The 20,756-nt window shown below is 38.1% G+C and overlaps 1 protein-coding gene across 1 annotated transcript in view; it reads right to left on the bottom strand.

Annotated features, from left to right (window-relative positions):
• Positions 1-20,756, bottom strand: part of LOC308061083 (uncharacterized protein) — an 84,685-nt gene that overhangs the window by 46,409 nt on the left and 17,520 nt on the right. Inside the window, exons 2-5 of the mRNA XM_080380629.1 lie at positions 15,983-16,216; positions 10,031-10,144; positions 9,227-9,346; positions 3,885-4,019 (exon numbers count right to left, since the gene is read on the bottom strand). Coding sequence (XP_080236755.1) covers positions 3,885-4,019; positions 9,227-9,346; positions 10,031-10,144; positions 15,983-16,183 — 570 coding nt within the window. The 5' untranslated portion in view covers positions 16,184-16,216. The remainder of the gene's footprint in view (positions 1-3,884; positions 4,020-9,226; positions 9,347-10,030; positions 10,145-15,982; positions 16,217-20,756) is intronic.

The raw sequence follows: 20,756 nt of genomic DNA, 5'->3' as shown, positions 1-20,756 counted from the left end.
ACATATACATACCTCTCCCTCTTCCATATAGATAGATAGACAGACACACATACATACACACACACAATACACTAATAGAAATCTTGAAGTATTCTCAATACCATTGCCATATGTCGTTCAGACAAGAGTTCAATTAACCTTACTGAGAGCTCTAATTAACATATTCACAGTTAGGTAGGATTGATTAAGAGCTTCAGGATTTGGCTCTAAATCAATGAAAAGACATGCCGATAATCAGCTTGGCTGATAATGATTCAGTTTCTCACTAGCATATTTTTATGGGGTGCAGCTTTGCTGAACTCAAGAAATATACGTCATAGTATGGTACAGACTCAAATATTTTCTTACCTTTTTTTTTCAGACTACTACATACTGACTAAATTGTGGTTCAATCATTCATTCATTTTGTTAGGCAATTCAGAATGACTCCAAATACATCATTTTATTGATAATTCCCCTTAAGTAATATATTTTAGTCAATAAAGCGCATCTCAGTAAATATAAACAAAGATATCACTAAGAAATTATTGTAAACTTGTTAAGTATTAACAGTAAAACATAAGTTTCACCAAAAAATACTCTCCTTTCAAGTGTGCCTAAACCCCAAAAAAGCTATTTTACCTTCCAACTTCTACAATTTCATGAATCATCATTAATCTGAAAAAGAAAAATTCCTCACCTTTTCATATTATGACTATTCTCATTCATAATCTCCATCCTACCCTTGTTGGTTCTTGCTAGTGCCTACAAGAACACTTATTAATTCTATTTTAAATTAGCATATAATAATGAAAAAATGATAATAAGCCGAATCATAGGTTGAACAAAACCAGATGAAGATAATTTTTTGCCTTTCAACCTCACATATCCCTGGAATGACATGTTTTAAAAGCAGATTTACTATTAACTTGTATCTCAGCGATGCGTCTTGTTAACGTACTTTGGTAAACTAATAGGCACTGACTCAAGAAAATTCTAGACTTGAAATACAACTTTTGAAGTGGAAAACAATGTGTGTACCATAGCAATACCGTGCTTCATTAAAGTGTACAATGGAAAGAGGTATTTTATAACTGATTTATACGAGAACTGCAAATAAGCTAACTGTAACAATACGTGGAGGTTGTTAGCCAGTCAGAATCTCTGAATTGCTTCTCAAGTTTCCCAACTTGTAGTAAGGCTCTCTATGTTAACCACAGACATTCACAAACTTAAGGTTAAAACTGCCAAGATGCTTTTGCATTGTAACATATCTTCAGTAACCTGCTGCTCCATGGAATTCCTAGTCCTCAGCAAAGTACTCGGGAATCTCCTACCGACAGACAGAAATCAGTGAAATGAGTGGGCAGCTAAGGGAACCAAATAAATATGGCAAAAAAAGGTTGTTAAAGGACATGGCCTGAGAAAATTTGAAAATATCAAAAAACTACCCTGACTTCTGCCTGGTCCCAAACAGTCAGGTGTCTACTGTCAGCAGTAGCTGGAAGCTCCTCTCAGCCATGAGATCTCACATGCAACATCCTTTCCAAAAGAGGCCTCAGCCAAGATAGCCCAGGCACTAAAACAGACAGGAATCCTCCTCTGTGTCTCTAACCCCTGAAGCAGTTATTGGGGAAAGATTTGTTGCCAGTCCTGCTTTGTACTGATTAACACAAAGCAAAGTTATTTCAATAGGATAAAGTTTTTCCAAAAATGCATATAAACTAAAATGATCTCCCAAAATATGAGATCTGAATTCAGCTTTCTGCTCTGGGTCTCCTTACTGACCAACTTTCTACCTCCCTCCTAATGCATTGTTGCAGTCTTGTGCTCTGCCAGTGTGTGGTTTTCTTTCCCACAGAATGGCTTAGGTTTACTTTCCTCTGTGGCTTATTGCCTATGAGTCACACAGGTGTGTTCTTAATGCAGAAGGACCGGTGAGCTCTGCAACAATCTGCTTTGAAAGGTCAGCAATATCTTAAGGCAAATCCTTCTATAAACGTAAGATCCTCTGACCTTCAGTAAGCAGGAACGCCTGTCAGTCTACATTTCAGGTCAGCCACTTACATGGGACAAAAAATGAAAACAAGTATAAGGCTTTGTGCATCACTGGGTCAGAGTTAGAGCTCTGGGACCACCATGTGTGCAAGACAGGCCTTAGGGCCCCTGATTAAAAAAAGCGACAAATGTCCTTTGTGCCTTTTAAAAGATTATCTTTTTTCATATTTTCTTGTCCTGACAATTCTCACCCTACAACTGTAGTCCCTTTTCCCACCAGCAAAGAGCAAGTGTACTTTTAACTTGTTCTCCAGTGCTTTTTAACATACACTGAGTAATCAATCAAGGCAAGCCTGAAACCTGTCTATTTTATTCTGCATAATCCAATATTACTTTAAACTAAAGATCAGGGACTAATAAAGTTTCTTCTGTCTTGGTCACAATTAGGTAAGAAAATGTCACAGATACTGAGAGAAACATTGCTTGGTCCTTCAGCAGGATTAGTGTGTCAGAAAAGTAGGAGCAGGAGAACTCACAAGACTTAATATTTGCTTTCAGTAACAATAAAAGTCTCTCATGGTCCTGGCCTGATACCTGTCTATTTTATTCTACATAATCCGATACTGCTTTAAAGATCAAGGACTAAGGAAGTTTCTTCTATCTTGGTCACAATTAGGTAAGAAAATGTCACAGCTACTGAGAGAAACAACATTGCTGGGTCCTTCAGCAGGATTAATGTGTCAGAAAAGCATGAGAGCAGAACTCACAAGACTTAATATTTGCTTTCAGTAACAATAAAAGTCTCTCATGGTCCTGGCCTGATACCTGTCTATTTTATTCTACATAATCCGATACTGCTTTAAAGATCAAGGACTAAGGAAGTTTCTTCTATCTTGGTCACAATTAGGTAAGAAAATGTCACAGCTACTGAGAGAAACAACATTGCTTGGTCCTTCAGCAGGATTAGTGTGTCAGAAAAGCACGAGCAGCAGAACTCACAAGACTTAATATTTGCTTTCAGTAACAATAAAAGTCTCTCATGGTCCTGGCCTGAAACCCATCTATTTTATTCTACATAATCCGATACTTCTTTAAAGATCAAGGACTAAGGAAGTTTCTTCTATCTTGGTCACAATTAGGTAAGAAAATGTCACAGCTACTGAGAGAAACAACATTGCTTGGTCCTTCAGCAGGATTAGTGTGTCAGAAAAGCATGAGAGCAGAACTCACAAGACTAATTTCATTAACAATAAAAGCCTCTCATGGTCCTGGCCTTCTGAGAATTTAGTCTAACTCAGTCTGCTAAATACCACTCACAATCAGAAATCAAGGATTATGTTTTCTGTTTTCTCATAAGATTTCTTTAGCTAGACTGATACACAGAGATCTTAGGAGGGTTTTTTTACTTAAAACAAAAAAACACAACGTTTTGGGCTTCTTCAAGTATTATGACCAATTTATTTTATATCCATGCTCTAGGTTTGTGTGCATTCACCACCCATGCATGCATACAAGGGGAGGGTGTATGTGTGTTTGTTAGCACATGTGTAAGTAGGAGGAAAATAATGCATGCCCACATGAACAAACAAGCCTAGAGGTAACAAAACATGCTTTAGACTTACTCAGCAAAGCTGAAATTAACACCTTACTCAAGTAGCATTATCTACTTCAAACAAGCTCTTCTAAAGAAGCAATACTTAGGCAACACTGACTTCTGAATATTTAGTTTTTGGATTATGGTAGCACATGTAAGATTCCAGACCAATTATGATGTACAATAAGATTTGAAGAAGCAAAACTGAATATTCACTAACCCTAATAGTTTATACTTAATTTCCCTGTCTATTGAGATGGCTGAAATCATTAAGTACAGACCCCATGTTTCTATGTTTTTGAGAGGTGCTCACCTGATCAGAGGCATAGGCCACAAGTCTGCTCATGATGTCTGCTTCTGTTAGCTCAGGGTTTTCCAGCTGCACCCGTCTGATAGTTTTTGTTCTTGCAGCAAGCAGTGAAATCAGGGTGGTCTCGCTTGCACTTCCCTGTGGGACAAATTGAAGGGAGGTTTAAATGAAAGGCATTCTAGAAGAAGAAAGCAATATTTTCTTCTGTATGAATCTGCAAAGTTGTTAACAGAAACGGCATATGAGAAACTGTGCAATATCATGTGTTTTTAAGAATATGTGTGACAGCAAAAGAGGGATTTCTATTTGACCTTCATCTCCTCCTTCCTGATGCCTCTGTATTCTGTCTTTAATCTCTATGATGTTGAGTTTAGGCACCAGCCTTGCGATCAGTTCTAGAAAGCAGATTTAAATGGATGTAAAAAGACTCTCAAACCAGGCACCAACCATTTGTTAACCAGTAACAATGGCAGACTAACTGTTGACTTCTGCTACTCCGGATTTTCATACATTTCTCTTCCATCAGAACCTGACTGTCAACTCTCATTTCTCTCAAGCAACATTCAACATTGTAACATTATTTAATATTTAGAGTTACCCTGGGCAAGTCAATTATTGTGGCTAAAAGAGAAAAAACACTGGAAAAGCAAAAAGGCTATGATTCAGTATAGCTAACTGCATTTCAAGGTATGTTATGTATGTTTTCTTCATCAAAAATATATTGCTGAAAGGAACAGTCACTACTTCTAAACTGTACTTTGACTCACAAAACATGAGTTTCAATTGTATCTTGGATACTCTGTGATAACAAAGAGGGGAATTTTTTCTATTGATTTCTAAATTTCACAAGAGAATACAAGTTCCCACAAAATCTTATGGTTTTCCTCCAGAACAGACAGATGAAACAAACCATGAATTTCAGTTGTGTCTTAGATACTCTGTGACAACAAAGAGGGGAATTTTTGGTATCTGTAAATTTCACAAGAAAATACAAGTTACCACAAACTCGTATAGTTTTCCTCCAGAACAGACAGATGAAACATGCTCTAAACTGCTTTTTTAAATTATAAGTAACAGTTTGAAAACACCTGTTCATACGTTTCAATGGTTTTGGGTGTCCATATGCAAGATGGAGTTTTTAGGTACTTTCAAAACTGAATAATTGTCATGTGAATCTTACTCTGCCAAGCATGTGACAGTGCAATGAATACAGTTGCTTGTATTAATAAGTATGTCTCAGAAATATCCCATGTCAACAAGCTAATTTTGGAGTGATGTTTCTTATCCTGTACCAAAATTCTAACCTCCCTTTGCTGAAGACCTATGTATACTTACTAATTACCAAATGTTTAAATATTTGGAAAGTCTATTTCTTCCCTAAAGGTGGGCCTGATCCTACAGATTTCATACACGAGACTGATCCCAGTGAACTCAAAACTTTCTCCTAATACTGAAGTTAACTGAGCTATTAATGTAAGACAAAGCTGCCTTCTACATATGTCAACATCTCAACAGTGAGTGAACTCTGAAACTCAACTGAACTCCATCTGAAATTCAACAGCCTTATGAACAGAGTAAGCAGGAAAAAGGACAGTCCCTAAACATTTACTAAATGTATTGCCATGACAAATGTGTTTTATCTGCTTTTCCAGTGGTGTGGGTTTTGAGGAATGCAGACTTCAAGGTCTGCATCAGGACAAAAAGATGAGCTGGAGACAATTTAGTGCATTTCTTACAGCTGCTGCTGCTGCATACAGCATTATGTCAACTGAGGGAAATATTACAGTTACATAATGGTATAGGAAAACAAATATCCCTCTTGGGTCAAGTAAGATAGAACTTCCATGTGAAGGCAAGGGGTGAATGAAATTCTGTCCATTAATTACAGAAAGCATAATCTGACAATGTCCCTGTTTAATCTTACTCTGCATATGGTCTTTACCCAGGTATTCAGAATGCTCATCAGAATATCCGAACACCGAAAAATCATGCCTGCCTGTAGTTCTCAAAACTCATGATGCAAGAGTGTGTGCACACAATTATCTTGATCTCACACATCAAGAACTTTACAGATCTGATTCATCTTACTTTATCTGTCTAAATAGTTAAATATCTGAGATAAAATAATTGTTTGGGGCCCCTTGGTAGTCAGTGGGAAGAGGTAAGCATATCCACAAAGCCATCTATTTTAGGCAAATCGTCTGGACTGAGATATATGGTTCCTCTAAAGTTACCTTCTTGTATGTTCAATTTCATCTGACAAAATGTGAGATGAATCTCACACAGTGTAAGTTTCATAATGAGAAACCTCTGTCCTTATGTCTTTGTTAGCAAAACTATTTCTGCCATGCTCAGCACAAAATCATCCAAGTAACAGTGAAAAAAAAAATATCTGTGCTTCCTGATAGTCCTGTGAGCTAGAATATAATAACTCAGGTCCTGGGTGTCCAGCAGATGTGAGGAATGTTTTACAGTCAAGAATATCACCTATTTTCTGAGAAGCTGGGTTTTTTTCCTACGTTCTTTACAAGCAGTATACAATCTTCTAAAGAACCTACGTAATCAGAAGACCTGCACAATGGGCATATACTATCAGACAATGTTGCCTGAAATATTCTTTCCAGCAATTCAGCACATGAGAATACTTTTCATTTGTGCAAAGCACTGTAACTTATTATGATGTTCATACCATGAAGGCAGCAGTTCTGAGATCTGGACTTTTAAGCCCTGACTATCCTGAAGAATGCCTGGCTGGACAGGCAAATGACTTAGGTTTAAGAATAGCTCCAGCCTTCTGAGGAGTGCCACAACATCCTGGTGGTTCATCCAGGCTGGTGCATAGTCAATGTATACAACAGTTCTTGTATGAATGACCTTACACAGAAACAAGGATGAAAGGAAAAGGGCCTGTTTCCCAGCTGAATCTTGCCTCCTGATACACAGGTGGGACATAGCCTAAAGGCATCTGAATCCAGCAGCTTGGAAATGTTTTTGTGTGTCTCACAATAGACATAGGCTTTTTCACCTTGCCTCAGTTTCCATGAGTCACCTTTTTCATACTGAAGCTTACAGTGTTTGCAGAACCTGGTTTGTAAGGCTCTTCTATTCACTCAGCACCAAAGTCTTGTGCTAAATATTTTTGAGTAAAAATCCCTTGGTTCCTGAACTACTTGGCTACCTGACAAGAAAGATAAATCAGCAGTGTTCCTTGCCAGGCCAAAGGTAGGCTGATTCTCATTTTGTTTCACCCTTAAAATACTTTTTCTTTGCAGAGCAAGAAAACTCTTTAAAATTCAAAGTAGGTACACTTTTCAGCAGTTTATCTAGAATAAACAGCAGGATATAAGCTTCAGGAAGAAAGTTGCTTTCTCACTTATTTTTACAAGCTGTTGTTTTCTCCTCTTGAATGCTGTATTCTGCATTAAGTGAAGGATGATGATACCTTTCCTTTTACCACAAGCAAACAAAGGTTGCCATGGCAAGTAGGCTCAAGAGGCAGAAGAAATATCAGCAAGAGCTGACGTTCACGTCCACCAGAGCTCTGAACTGAAATTTTCTTTCAACTTTTGCCATTTTCAAGTGTCATCCTGCACACAACAAAGTGCTTCATATTGACATAGACTTTCAAATGTAATTAAGAGCCAATTTTCACAGGCTTAGCTTTACCCAATACCACAATAATTACTTGGTATTTACCGAGAGGATGACTGGCACTTTCACACGCTCATGTTGTCTTTGCCTCGCACTCTCTTATTTGTATCATTATTGTTTCAAGAGCAAGACAAGAAGATCTGCAGCACAAATGACTTCATTGTAAGCAGGAACACAGAGCCCACTTTCGATTCTTGAAACTCACTGGTTTCTGATGAAAATTATGGGCAATCCAGCACTGTCTGCCTGGAAGGGCAGTATTTCCTGCTGATAACCATCAGGAATAATTGCTTGCTTTCACTGGTACAAAATAAATACTGCTGAGACGCATGACGAAAGCTTATTTCTTGAACATAACCCCCTCCCTAGTAATCCTAGTGATAAAGATCCTAACAGAGCAAGCAGATGAGTAAAGAATTTTACTGGAAATACACTAGTGTAGGTGCAGTTCTGCCTAGGACAATCACAGCAGTTGGGGTAAATTCATACTTGCCTGGGAAGATGTTGGGAAGAATTCATTGGAATATGCTTGTAAGCATTTGCAGCTGAGATCGAAGAAAGAAGCCACCACTTCTAGCATGTAATTCAGATGTATTTTAGAAGCCTATCTTAGGATAAAAAGGATTGTGCCCTGGCCTCCAATGACCAAACTCCAGAGATTATCAAAGGAGCACAGAACAATTATTTAAAATTCAGTCTTTTTCAAAGTAGAGATGTATTTTAGTTAGATTAGTAGCTGTGACCAGAGCTCACATTTGCAGAAAGACCATGTGCTAGTGGAGCCATGGCTGACAAAAGATATAGCTTTATTACACATGCAAGTTTTCCCATTGATGATACATTCATAATCGTACAGATACTCTGTTCAGGCATTGTAGGCTTTCCTTAAGCAGTCAACATCAAGGTTTGGAGGTTTTGTTCTGTTTTCGATACTGCAGCATAGTACGAAAATTGTATTATCTACTGATAGAAACAAATAGGTTAAAATTTTAAGCGGCTCTTCATTTTAGTACAATATTCTAGTATTTCATTTTGTTGCATAAGGAAAACTTAAAATAATTTCAACTTCTTTGACAAAGATTGACAGATTTTCTACTACCTTCCATTACTTCTATTTATAGAAGAATCCTATGTTCTTGTCTGTTGCTTGATCTCTGACACTTATTTTCTGGGGGGAAAAAAGGAAGGATGCTTTGGAAACTGAATGAAATAAACAATTGCACATGTATAAGGTGGACTTCATGGAAGCCTTTATAACCACTTTACTCAAAATCCTCAGTTACATTTCTGTTTGAGGTGGTTTTTTTCCTATTTTCAGCTATGAAACATTGATACACATTGCTGATAAGTTAAGCTCACTTCACTTGATCAACAAATTGAAGTTTCCATCCTAAATGATTTTTCAACATTATGATTTGAATTTTAAGCCCAGATTGTGCTGTTGAATTACTAGCAATTCTTCTCAGAGTGTTTCAGAATTCAGCTGCTCTGAAAACAAAACCATTACTTTCATGAATGATGCTACCCACCTATGAACATTCTCACAGAGCATCAGTCTTTCTGAAAATGTGAAAGGAACCCATATAGCAGAAAAAAAAATAATCTTTCCTTTATTAGTGTTTTGGTAAAAAGGTTTTACAAAACCATGAAGTTCACAAACTCATCCCATATTTTTTTTTCATATCCTTTCTTACCTGAATGACTCCTCCACCTTGGCCATCTTTCCCAGCTAAAAACTCTTCAGGCAAATTGATCATCTTCCCTAGCCAATCCAGCATGACAGTCTCCAGCTCTGTGCAAGCTGGACTCGCAGCCTGTGTTGAAAAATAGAACAGAGGGAATAACCTCACTAGACCATGAAGAGAAATAGGATCTACCAGGGCAAGAATAACTCTTTCTCTCTCTGTTTTTTGACTAAAGAGGAAGAGACTAGCTGACTAACTTCACCAGCTAAATTAGGAACCTGAAGTCCATTTGTGCATGTTGTTTCTAATACTTACTGAAAAAATGTCAAACTGGGCCTCACATAGAACCATGACTATCAAATGTCATAGCTAGGATTTGCACCTTGCATAATTTTTTTTCCGACATCAAGTACCAACCTCTTTTGAGAAGAGCCCATCTCATATGAATTTGGGTTTTTAAAACACAATTTTACATTCATCCAGATTATAGGAGAAGTAACAACACCAGGTGATAGGCAACAGTCATACTACTTACTGAATTACAAGTAAGTTTGCACTGCTACCACTAATTCTAAATGCTGGTGACTTCTCAAGGGCATAACTTCTAAGAGGAAATAGCCTTTTATTCCTGGAGTCATTCAGGGTGTCTATGTGAAAACATTAATTTAGTCATGGAAATTTACTTATAAAAATAGTGCTGTGACTTCACTATATTAATCAATGATTTCATTGAAGAATGTTCCTGAAATGCTTAAAATCTTGCTAAGGTGAAACACCATTACCACATAGCAGTACATACCCAAATAAACTTACCCAAGAGAAGCCCATACATCCTATTCCACTACACAACATATCTGCAAGAAGAGATGGGAAAGAAGAGCCTACAGGGAAGTAGGCAAAAAAGTATGGACTGTGCCAGTGAGTCACCTGCATTAAGAGAAAAACAGTCATTTTTAACTAATGCAGGAAGCAGAAACAAATTGTTACAGAATCAGGAAAGATTAGAGTTTGGGACCAGTCAACAGCTCTTGACTACCTGGCTGTAACACAGGATCCCATTTTTCAGAAAAGCTTCCCTTGTATTTTCTCAATTTTTTTTCTATCTTTTACTCAAACCAGGAATAAAATAGTTTTTGCCCCCCTTCCCAACAGTTTCAAAATCAGAGTTCTCCATTTTTCTACCTAGAAAACAAGAATTGCATGGGCAGTGGCAGCATGAGTTTCTATGCAGGGCACTGTCCTTGAGCCTCTGCTTTCAGGGACTCCTCTTTCGGTGTTTTGTTCTCATCTTCATCATGCAACTGACTCAGCAAGAGTGTCTTCAGTGCAGCAGAGGTGCACAGAACTCTCTTGCCCACACTCTGGAGTTATTTGCAAAAATGCAGGCACTGAATGTGGCCAAACAGCTCCTCATCACAAAACGAAACAATCCACTCCAGTACCCAGTATGTTCTGTAGGAAATTAAACTATCATCTTACTATAACAAATTGTGATTTATATACAATTCCACTTTATATGTACTAATAAGAGACAACAACACAATAACTGTATAAACTGTAGTCAGTTGTCTTGCAGCAGCAGTATTTATCTTATGCAACATCTAAGCAATTTTAAGGATCTGTGAGATACTTGATAGTGCTCCACAACACCAATCTAATAAAATCTGAAAACAGGAAATGTGCTGCAATGTTCAGTGAAACAATGTAATATGATATATTTGGCAAAACCAGCTTTCACATTCAAGATAAAAGGCAAATTTTAGGAAAAAGTGCTTCTAGAGAATTAGATAAAGCAAGAATTCAGCACAATGTGTGTATCTTTCCTTAGCTGGAAATCCAGAGGCTGCTGAGTTACTGAAGCCTAGCCTTTTCTTACATAAGTTTTTCTTTTTTTTGAATACTGGAGTTTTGGTACAACTGGAAGATGGTAAGAGCATACATTCTCTCTTGCCTGGGCTCAGTATGTCCTTACTGTTTTGCTCCACATTTCCATCTCGATGAACTTACCTTTCACATTCCCCTCTCTCCCAGCCTGTTATAAGGTTTCTGATTCTGGAGCTAACTGAAGGATCACTGTACTGCACTGTTCTGCATGCTGCAAATATCCCTTTATTTTCTTTTCTAATCTTCTTCATGCCAGCAACCAGGTCTTCTTTAAGGGACATGCTCCATGCTAAGGGGAAACTGTCTTAACTCTTGTACACACAATGAATCAGATATCACTTTCTCTGCTGTAGGTGCACCATATATAACATTTTGGGTGCCCCTATCTCTTTCATATGACAACAGCTCCTGTCCACTACAATTTTCCACTGTCTAAACTAGTTCTGTACCTGGTATGTTCAAGATTTCACTTTTACTGGTCACTAGGTCCAAATCTGCTCAAATCAGGTATCCAAAGACAAGCCACTGTGAACTTTTTAAACTGTATCTCTTATATCTGCTCAGGATTTCTTTCTTTGCTGTAACAAAGTTGTGAAGCACTTGTGGCAAACACCTTCACAAATCAGAAAAAAAATGGGATGGGACGTGGCTCTTCACAGGAAAACAATAAACACACAACAAAATACTCAATAAACAGCAGTCCCTGATAGGACTTACATGCACAGACTTTCCCTGACATCCATAATATGCCAGGGCTGCCACTGTTCATCTCCCTAGCAATAATCCTCTGTGATCTGTAAGACTTGTGACATTCATCCTGGGTTAATCAAGTTAAACTGCCTACTTGCTGGGAGCCATTTGTTTGATGAAACACAGCAAATTCCACTTGCACCACTCACACAAAGCAAAAAAGCCAAAAGCCCTAGGGCAAGTACAGCTGTGGTTCTTCCTCCTGACTCCCCTTCCCCCTTCTCTTGAAGCAGCTGTAAAATTAATTTATTTCACCATGTTGGAACAGACACACTTAGACAAATATTGCAAAGAGCGTGACATAATTGATGCTTGATTTTCCAGCCCTCTGCTGATAAACAGCGATACACGAGTGTCTTGGGTTCAGTAATTACCACTCTAATGCTTCTCAGAGACATTTTTTTCCCCAGATTTCTTATAAGGGTGTCTGTCTTTCTGTATCTTGCTTAGTCTAAGCAAGAGTCTTCCTTTACCGCACACTAAGGATAGGTACTTCAGCTGAAAGTTCATAGATTAATGGGTCCAATGTGAGGAAAATTAGCATCTTCAGTGCTGCTATTTGCAGTTACAACTAAGCTTGATCATTTTTGGCTCTCAAAAAGGAGGAGATAAATTTCAAGAGAAAAGTCTGAGAGAGAAGGGTGACTCCCACTGATTTTTTTTATATGCAGATCTTTTCCACCTTGGCTTCCTGCTGTGGGGATCAGAGTTCAGCAGTTGTTCCCTCAGTCTCTGTGTTAATGTTAGGAACTTAGCACCATTATGGTCATTATCATTTAGTGGACTACCCTTTAAAGGTCTACATCCAATTTCACAAGGTGTCTCTATAAAGTTTTAACAATTACGAATGCTTGTTCTCCTATAGGGTAAAGACAGCAATGGATACTATGTTATTGCTTTCTACAAATAATTGATCCTCACTTCTCTGAAGGAACACCATTTTCACACTTTCAGTCATCAGTAGCAAATATCTGAACACAACTAATGCAGTAAAGATGTCAGCATGGAAGAAACAAGAATAACTTATGGGCCACTGATTGCTTATGGGCAAAACAAGGGTTTTTTTATGACCTCTGTTGTATTATTCTTTATGAAGAAGCCCAGTTTTAAGACTAGTGGGACCCTCCTTGAGGATCAGCTCCTAGAAGGGATCCACCTGAATAACTGGGGCAAAAATATCTTCGCAGTCAGGCTCACTAACCTGGAAGGAGAGATTTAAATTAGCAAAAATAAGGGAAGGAGAGAAAAATCCAGAGTCAAGGTGGACCACGTTGGCAAGCAAAGGGTGTAACGAGGACAACAGCAATCTTGAAAACAAGGTAGGGCTAAAGCAGGCATACCCCAAGTGTATGCACATAAATAAGGAAGTGCTGAGAGGACAGCTTTGTGGGGGGAAGCTCTTGTATCTTTTTCGGGAAATCAGCACCAGTGGGTGCCTCTCTGAAGCACCTCTACACATGGGGAACAAACAAGAGGAACTAGAAGGCTGTGTGCTGTTACAGCGTTGTGATCTCTTTCAGATCACAGAGATGTGGTGGACAAGGGGAGAGCACAAGATACCATTAAGACTTCTAATACTGTCTCCAATAACATCTTTACTGACACATTGACAAAACATGGACTAGATGAGTGGACAGTGTAGTGAAAATGGGCTAAACTGTCAGACATAGGGCTGTGATCAGTGGCATGAATACCATGGCCAGTACTGTTCAACATCTGCATTGATGACCTGGACGATGGGACACCCTCAGCAGTTTTGCAGATGGTATACAACTGGGAGGAGTGTTTGATACACTGTATGATCATGCTGCAATTCAAAGAGACCTCAACAGGCTACAGAAATGAACCATCAGGAATATCATGATCTTCAACAGAGAACTGCAAAATTCTGTACCTGGGGAAGAATAGTCCCCCTGCACCTGTACAGGCCGGGGATTGACTGGCTAGAAAGCAGCTCTAGCTGCAGAAATAGACTGGGGGGTCCTGGTGGACAAACTGAACATAAGCCAGCAATGTGCCCTTGCAGCAAACCAGGCCAACAGCATCCTGGGCCACATTAGGAAAATGCTGCCAGCAGCTCAAAAGAGGTGATCTTTCCCTTTTACTCAGCACTGATGAGGCCGCACCTGGAATGTTGTGTCCAGTTCTGCGTTTTCCAGTACAAGACAGACATGGACATACTGGAGTGATTCCAGTGAAGGGCCATGGAGATGATTACTTACAGCATCAGTCATATAATGAGAGGCTGAGAGAGGTGGGATTGTTCAGTCTGCAGAAAACTCTGGGGACATCTTGTTAATGTGTAATAAACACCTTATGGGAGGGTGTAAAGAAGATGAAGCCAGATTCTTCTCAGTGGTATCCAGTGACAAGACAAGAAGAAATGTGTACAAACTGAAATACAGAAAATTCCACTTAAGAAAAAGCTTTTTTACTGAAGGTGGTTGAACTTACAGAGAGATTGTGAAGACCATGCTTGAAGTCATTCAACACGCAGCTGGACATGGTCCTGAGCAACCTCTTCTAACTGATTCTGCTTTGAGCAGTGAGAGTGGACCAAATGATCTCTAGAGGTGCCATCCAACCTCTACTATACTACGTCTTTGTGATTCTGCGCTCATGTGAGTCTTCAGCATTTAGCATAAACAACGCAGGCAGAATCAGAGTTACCATAAGAACTGTAATATATGTACTTGTGCTTTTTGTGTCACAAACACTAACATTTCACACCAGAGGAAAGTTTTGGATAGAATATTTCTTCTTCAGAATGTATCACTTTTTAAAAATTAATTTACTTGCAGGGAATGTAAATACCAAGAAAAAAAAGTCAATTTAGTTAAGAGGGAACATGACATGTTGATGACATAATTGGAATTCAATGTCTCACTTTCTATTCTCAAGTGATTCATCTCTGATTTTTTAATTTATTATTTTATTGAATGTTTTCAAGTGTTCAAAGCAAACTATTTTCTGTTCTACTTCACAGACAAAAAAAAAATTGGTTAGTATTTTCTTACAATGAAAAAGAGAAGGCAATTGTACCTATGAGCAGCAATGAAAGTATCTGCATGTGTTGGATGTAATTCTCTTATCTAATCTGCACTGATTTAATTCTGTTGGATTCAAGACTTCATAAACAAATCTTTAGAAAGAGTGGAGAGATTTCCTGAATTCAGTGGAACTGTTGCCTGTGAAAGGACAGCAGGGTTGGCTCCAAGGGAAACAAGATAAAGTCATATTGAATATCAAATATTTACATTGGTCAATGAAAAGGAATTTGTATTATAGAACACTGACTGAACACATTTGCAGAGCGGTGGCTCCATGTCCAGTCACATCACAATCATATCACCTAGCTACATCCAGAGAAGCAACCCAAAGTGGTTATTGCAGAGATCCAAAGGAGAGATTCCTCATTAACCTTTTCTAATAATCCAGTCTTCAAGTTACTTAGAGGCCTTAGAAAACAAGCATATATTTAAAATAAAAATGGTTTTCCATGAGTGGAAAACCAAGAAAGATTCAGAACTGGACAATTGACAGATGCTTTGTTCTGCATTGTCTGTCCAACACTGATCTAAAAAGTACTAGTGACATTTAGGAGAGTAAGTCAACAGAACAAGTATTGGAGAGAATCCTTTCTAGTCAACTCTTTAATAAAAAGACATTTCCTAAGAGAATTTTAACATTTAAAGATCAGCTTGAAGGAACACTTTAGGCACAGCAGACAAACAAAAATCCCATTTTGTAAAATATTTACTGTGCTTTGCAAGTAGCAAAAATATCACATGAAATTGAAAGTTATGAAGCTTTGCTTTTGAAATTGAAAGTTATGAAGCCTTGCGTTAACCAGTCCAAGGGAGGAAAAGGGATTATTTCCAAAAGCAAGCCTCGCATGAAGCAAAAAAATTATTTATTTCAAGCAAGAACAGAAAAAATTACTTGTAAAAAAGTGTTAGATGATATTTAACTATGGACATAAAGCAGACTTCTGCCTTCTACAAGCTAATCGGTGTGGGTACTTATGTTTGCAAGGTCTAGCTGCCGCAGCCTTCAAACCACACTTTCCTTAAAGTCTTTGAAAACTTAACTGCAATGTTCAACATCACATTACAGATTCATTTTTCTTACCCCTGGCATAATGATCTTCTCAATGTCTTTAAAGACATCCTCAAAGCTCTCAGGATCCTGAGGTGCACAGTCTGCAATGAGGGGCCTTAGATATCCTGGTTCCACATCTGGGAACACCTGTCTTTTATCTATCTTCTCCAGGTAATCTGCAATATAGTCCACCATCTCCTTCCCTCTCTTGCGGAACTCCGCAGCATCCATGGGTATCAGAGTTCAGGACTTATCAGGAAAACCCTAAAAAAAAAAAAAAAAAAAAGGTCACTTTTGAAAGGAAATTTTATTAGTTTTAAACCTGTTACCCAAATGACTTACAGGATTACTCATACCGCCTTTTTGAAAAGACCACACACACTTTTATTTCTGCATATTATTAGTCCAAGCCCCAGACAGTGTTGCATTCTGCTCACTTGAGTATTTGCTGGACATTATGTAGAAGTAAATCACAGTGTTCAGTCTTTGATGTCTAGGTCATGACGTAGATCAGCTTAAAACAGATAGGCCATATCTTTAGCACAGCAGAGCAGTAGAGGCACGTCAATGAAGATTCAGAAATCACAGATTTAATCCCTACTGCTGCTGGTTGACACAAGGATGTGGCACTGTCATGTGGCATATAATCAACTCCCTCCTGCCTTATAAAGAAGTCTAAGAAAATAGCATGCTATGTGTCTCTATGATAATCTATAATAACCACAGTTATCACAGTGATCCACTGTGCTGCCCTGTCATTTCATCTACTTCTTGCCTCCTGTCTGGCCTCAAGATTTAGCTTTTTTACTCTTTCACTGTAAATGCACATGCTGTTCCATTTACAACACCTTATCACCTTATTTCTTACTGAGGTTTCAATTAGAATTCACTTAAGAGTTGATCTGTACTGTATTTTGCAGGAAGATGTGAGGAAACTCAGTCTGGGGCTGTCCCTATTTCCGAGATGTTGGGCTGGAGCTCTGGGTTGTGCTTCGAGCTAGGCAGAGACTGTGTGAGCCCACTCAAGGTGATATGTAGGTCAGCTGACATGAGCTGGAATTTGCCTGCAAAGTGCTGTGCAAACATAAATTTCTATTGTTAGGGTGCCTGCTCCTGCCATCTTGGCCCACCCAACTCTTTTACTGTATGTGGCTGTGCATTTTGAATGCTCAGTGAACACAAGGTTGAGACCACAGTGCCTATAAAGCATCCAAGAGTCTTTGTACACTCTGAGTGAGTGATACTGTTCCTTGGGATGTAATATGAAAATTGGCCAGTAAAACAAAGTTATTGCTGGTGTAAAGAATGCTTAGTTTGTATACCTTCAGATCTCAACTTTGTAAGGAAGTAATTATATTAAGCACAATGTGAATATTAGGTAATTAAGAGACAATTTCTTAGAAAACAATTATTTGTGCTAAGGAATTATAACTGAGAACATCATTTTGAGTTAAGAGACCCTTCTGGGCTTTATTATATTTGAATCAGTACATTCACGTTGCAAAGGGAAGACATCGTTGATAATCATCGTCCTAGAGACATCTCTGCTGCCACAAATAGGGGTTCTGGGATTTGTGTGGAGCAGCTCCTGCTGCTATTTGAGAAGTCAAGATGCTGCTGTAGGTCATCAGCCACTTGGGAAAGCAAGGATCTGCACAGTAGGGACTTCCAGTCCCTTGGAGAATAGCTGTTCTTATTGCTGTTTTGTTAAGAGTTATATTACTCTCTTTAACCATCATGTAAGTGTTTATTTGGCTCTCTCTATGCCTTTCTGAAAGGGGAATTAGGGCCCTTCTCAGATCTTGCTACTAAGTTGCTGGAAATGCATTACCAGTAGTCATTATGGTCCTCAGAGGGTTCTGGTGGGCAGCTTTGTGTGTCATCTCCTCTTTGAAAGACTGCATTTAAGCAAGTAGTTTTGTTTCTACTCCTTTACAACCAGGATGATGCCATTTCTTCAATACCTCCCAAATCTTCTGTGCATTTTCATTTAACACATCTTTGATCGCAGTTCAGAATTCTAATAAACTTTCTAAATAAGTCAGCATGAACTGAATATGCATCTCTGTAGCAGCAATCTAATTACACCCCAAGGCTCAATTCTTTGGTTTAGCTATTTTTGCCACAAGAAATCTAAATACTGTACTGTTTCACTTCTTTTTCAAACTATCTCTAACTTAATCCTTAACTTATGCTTCATTGTTTCTTTTATGCTACTTTATTCATGAGTTCATTCCTATAGTATGCACTAAAGAACTCGCATGTGGGAAACTATTTTTTTCTCTGGTTGCAGAGATGAAAGCTGTGAAAATAAGAATTTAACTCATGACTGCCAAATTAGTGGAACATGCCTGAGACTGAACTGACTCGGAACTTGAGGACTTGGTGTTTCTAGCTGTACTGTTGCTCACCACTCAGTTACAGTTATTCCTACAGACTTTTACACATGGCTCAGTTCAACTGAATATATCTCATTCAGTATCTGTAGGGCCAAGGAACTGTCAGTACAATGTCAGAACAGGTGAGACTACCACTATACTAATCTCTAGCTTTACTTTGTATAAATCAAATATAGGGCATCATTTAACATAGTCTTCCATGGATTGCTGGGTCTTCTCCAAAAATATAAATCAAATGGCATAAATTCAATAGCATCATGTGTAAGCTCAAAACAGCTTACAAACACTCAGACAAAAATAAATTTACTTTATCGTATTACTACAACATAGATACTATGTTATATAGTTTGTGACTGTTCTTTTACTGCCCAGATTTTTTTTTATTTGAAATTTCTTTCTATTCCAAGAATATTTGCATCATCTTGTTCCTATATAATATGCTGATATAATTTAATGCCATTTTTATTATTAGCATTATGGACAAATTTCTTTTGGGTTATGTAAATAAAATTTAGGTCTAAACATGAGCTACACATTCTGTGGTTTCCACCTATGACCATGCATCTGAAATTTGTCACCTCAGTTTGACAAAATACACATATTAGATAATCACTGAGATCTTATTTGTTAATTTATCTTGCCTTGCTAACTATCGTTCTTCCCCAAAACTGGAGGTCTGCTGGCTCATCCTAACATTGTTTTGGCTGCGCTACTTCTATCATAAATCATTGTAGCAACAGCATTCTCAAAATTCAGGATAAAGAATTAAATTACTGGGGAAAACCATGGTTTTGCATGGGAGAAGTAATTGAACCAGGAAGCTTAACCATAAAGAATGGGAGGGTGAACCACCCATCCTAAATCCGCCATAGTGGCTGCAGTATTATAAACTAATATAAGCTAGTATCTAGTTAATCTCTAATGAACTTTCAATTCAGTTTGATCCAGTGACATCAATCTGCTTCAATCTGAAGCAAAGTATTTCATTCTTCTTTCCTCTAAAGACAATACTGAGAAATCAAAACCTATCTAAACATCTGTCTATTTTTATGTATCCATGCTTCTTCTTTCCTAAAAGTCTTTGCCTGAAAATTCCTTACCTACTGTAATACACATATCTCACTGGGAACTGTGAAGGCATACTCCTTGCAGAAACACAGTGGTCATTCAAAATTTCCTTTTCACCTCCTATTTTATATCTGTTCTTCTGTGAGTGACAAGACCCAATTACACTCTCATCCCTAATTTTATTCTCTTCCTCAACTGTTCATTATAGATCTGCTTGAAGGTATTACTTACTATGGAAGCCACATCCAGTAGACTGAATACCTGACAATTGTAATGCTTACCAGTTAGTATTATAAAAATGCAAACTACTTCACCTCTCTTCTAGTACAGAGTATTTCCTTCTACCTCTCACACGCATATACAACACATACACAATGCAACAACACAGTGCATAGAGACCTTCCCTCTATGCCAGTATATTTTGAAAATATAGAATATGATTTTCTCAGAAGCAAAATAACTGAGAACTCAGCCCTTAGGGTCTAAAATGAAAACACTGTTTGAGAGCATCCATATTTTCTAAAGGGCTGAGTGTTACAATCTGTGCGTACTCAAAATATCCACTGAAGTCAAAGGAACTTAAACTGCAAAATAATGCATTCCAAGCTTCTGAAACTAGATGGAAATTTCAGAGAAACTGAGCCTCCCTCTAAGGTATTTAATAGTGGTCTATTTTCCTGAAGGCCCACAAAATGTGACAAAGGTTTCACGCTTTCAGGGATCCCACTGCTCCCAGGATGAATTTCAGCATATTCAACATCTGTCAGCTGAAACCCAAGTGAGGAGAGCACAGCTTCTCAGGAGGCACCCTACCTAATTATCAACCTCTACCGCTTTTTAAGCACAGTCTGTATTCATGACAGCCTCACTCTGATTGATAAAATACATTTTTTCCAAGCATATATTAAGTCTGAGTACTTTTGTTCCCAGCAAGAATCAATGAATATTGTCACCACCGCATACTTCTTCAGATCAAGTCCTACTTTACTGGAGAAGACTGAGTCTTGCTCTTAACTTCAGGTAAAAAACAAGAACAGTCATGTTAAACTAAGTTATACCAATGTATCTTTTATTCCACCCCCACCCCCCACCCCCCTTCATATATAAACCCTTTGCTCTTTAATTTTGCTTGAATTTGTCACAGGACAAGTACGCTACACAACCTAAAGTCGATATATCTTTTGCTGCTTTGCTTAAACTACCTTTCTTCCTCAGTGTACTGAAATTACAAGACGGCAACATCATATTTTAGTGAAGTTACTAAAAACCATCAGTAGTTTTTACATTGTATTCTCAGTATAACACTCATTTGCGAACCATTTTCTACTTTATTTGAA

Source organism: Falco punctatus, assembly GCF_963210335.1.
Source record: "Falco punctatus genome assembly, chromosome: 3".
Classification (NCBI taxonomy): domain Eukaryota; kingdom Metazoa; phylum Chordata; class Aves; order Falconiformes; family Falconidae; genus Falco; species Falco punctatus.
The sequence above is the reverse complement of the archived record's forward strand: the minus strand, read 5'-3'. Positions and strand labels throughout refer to the sequence as shown.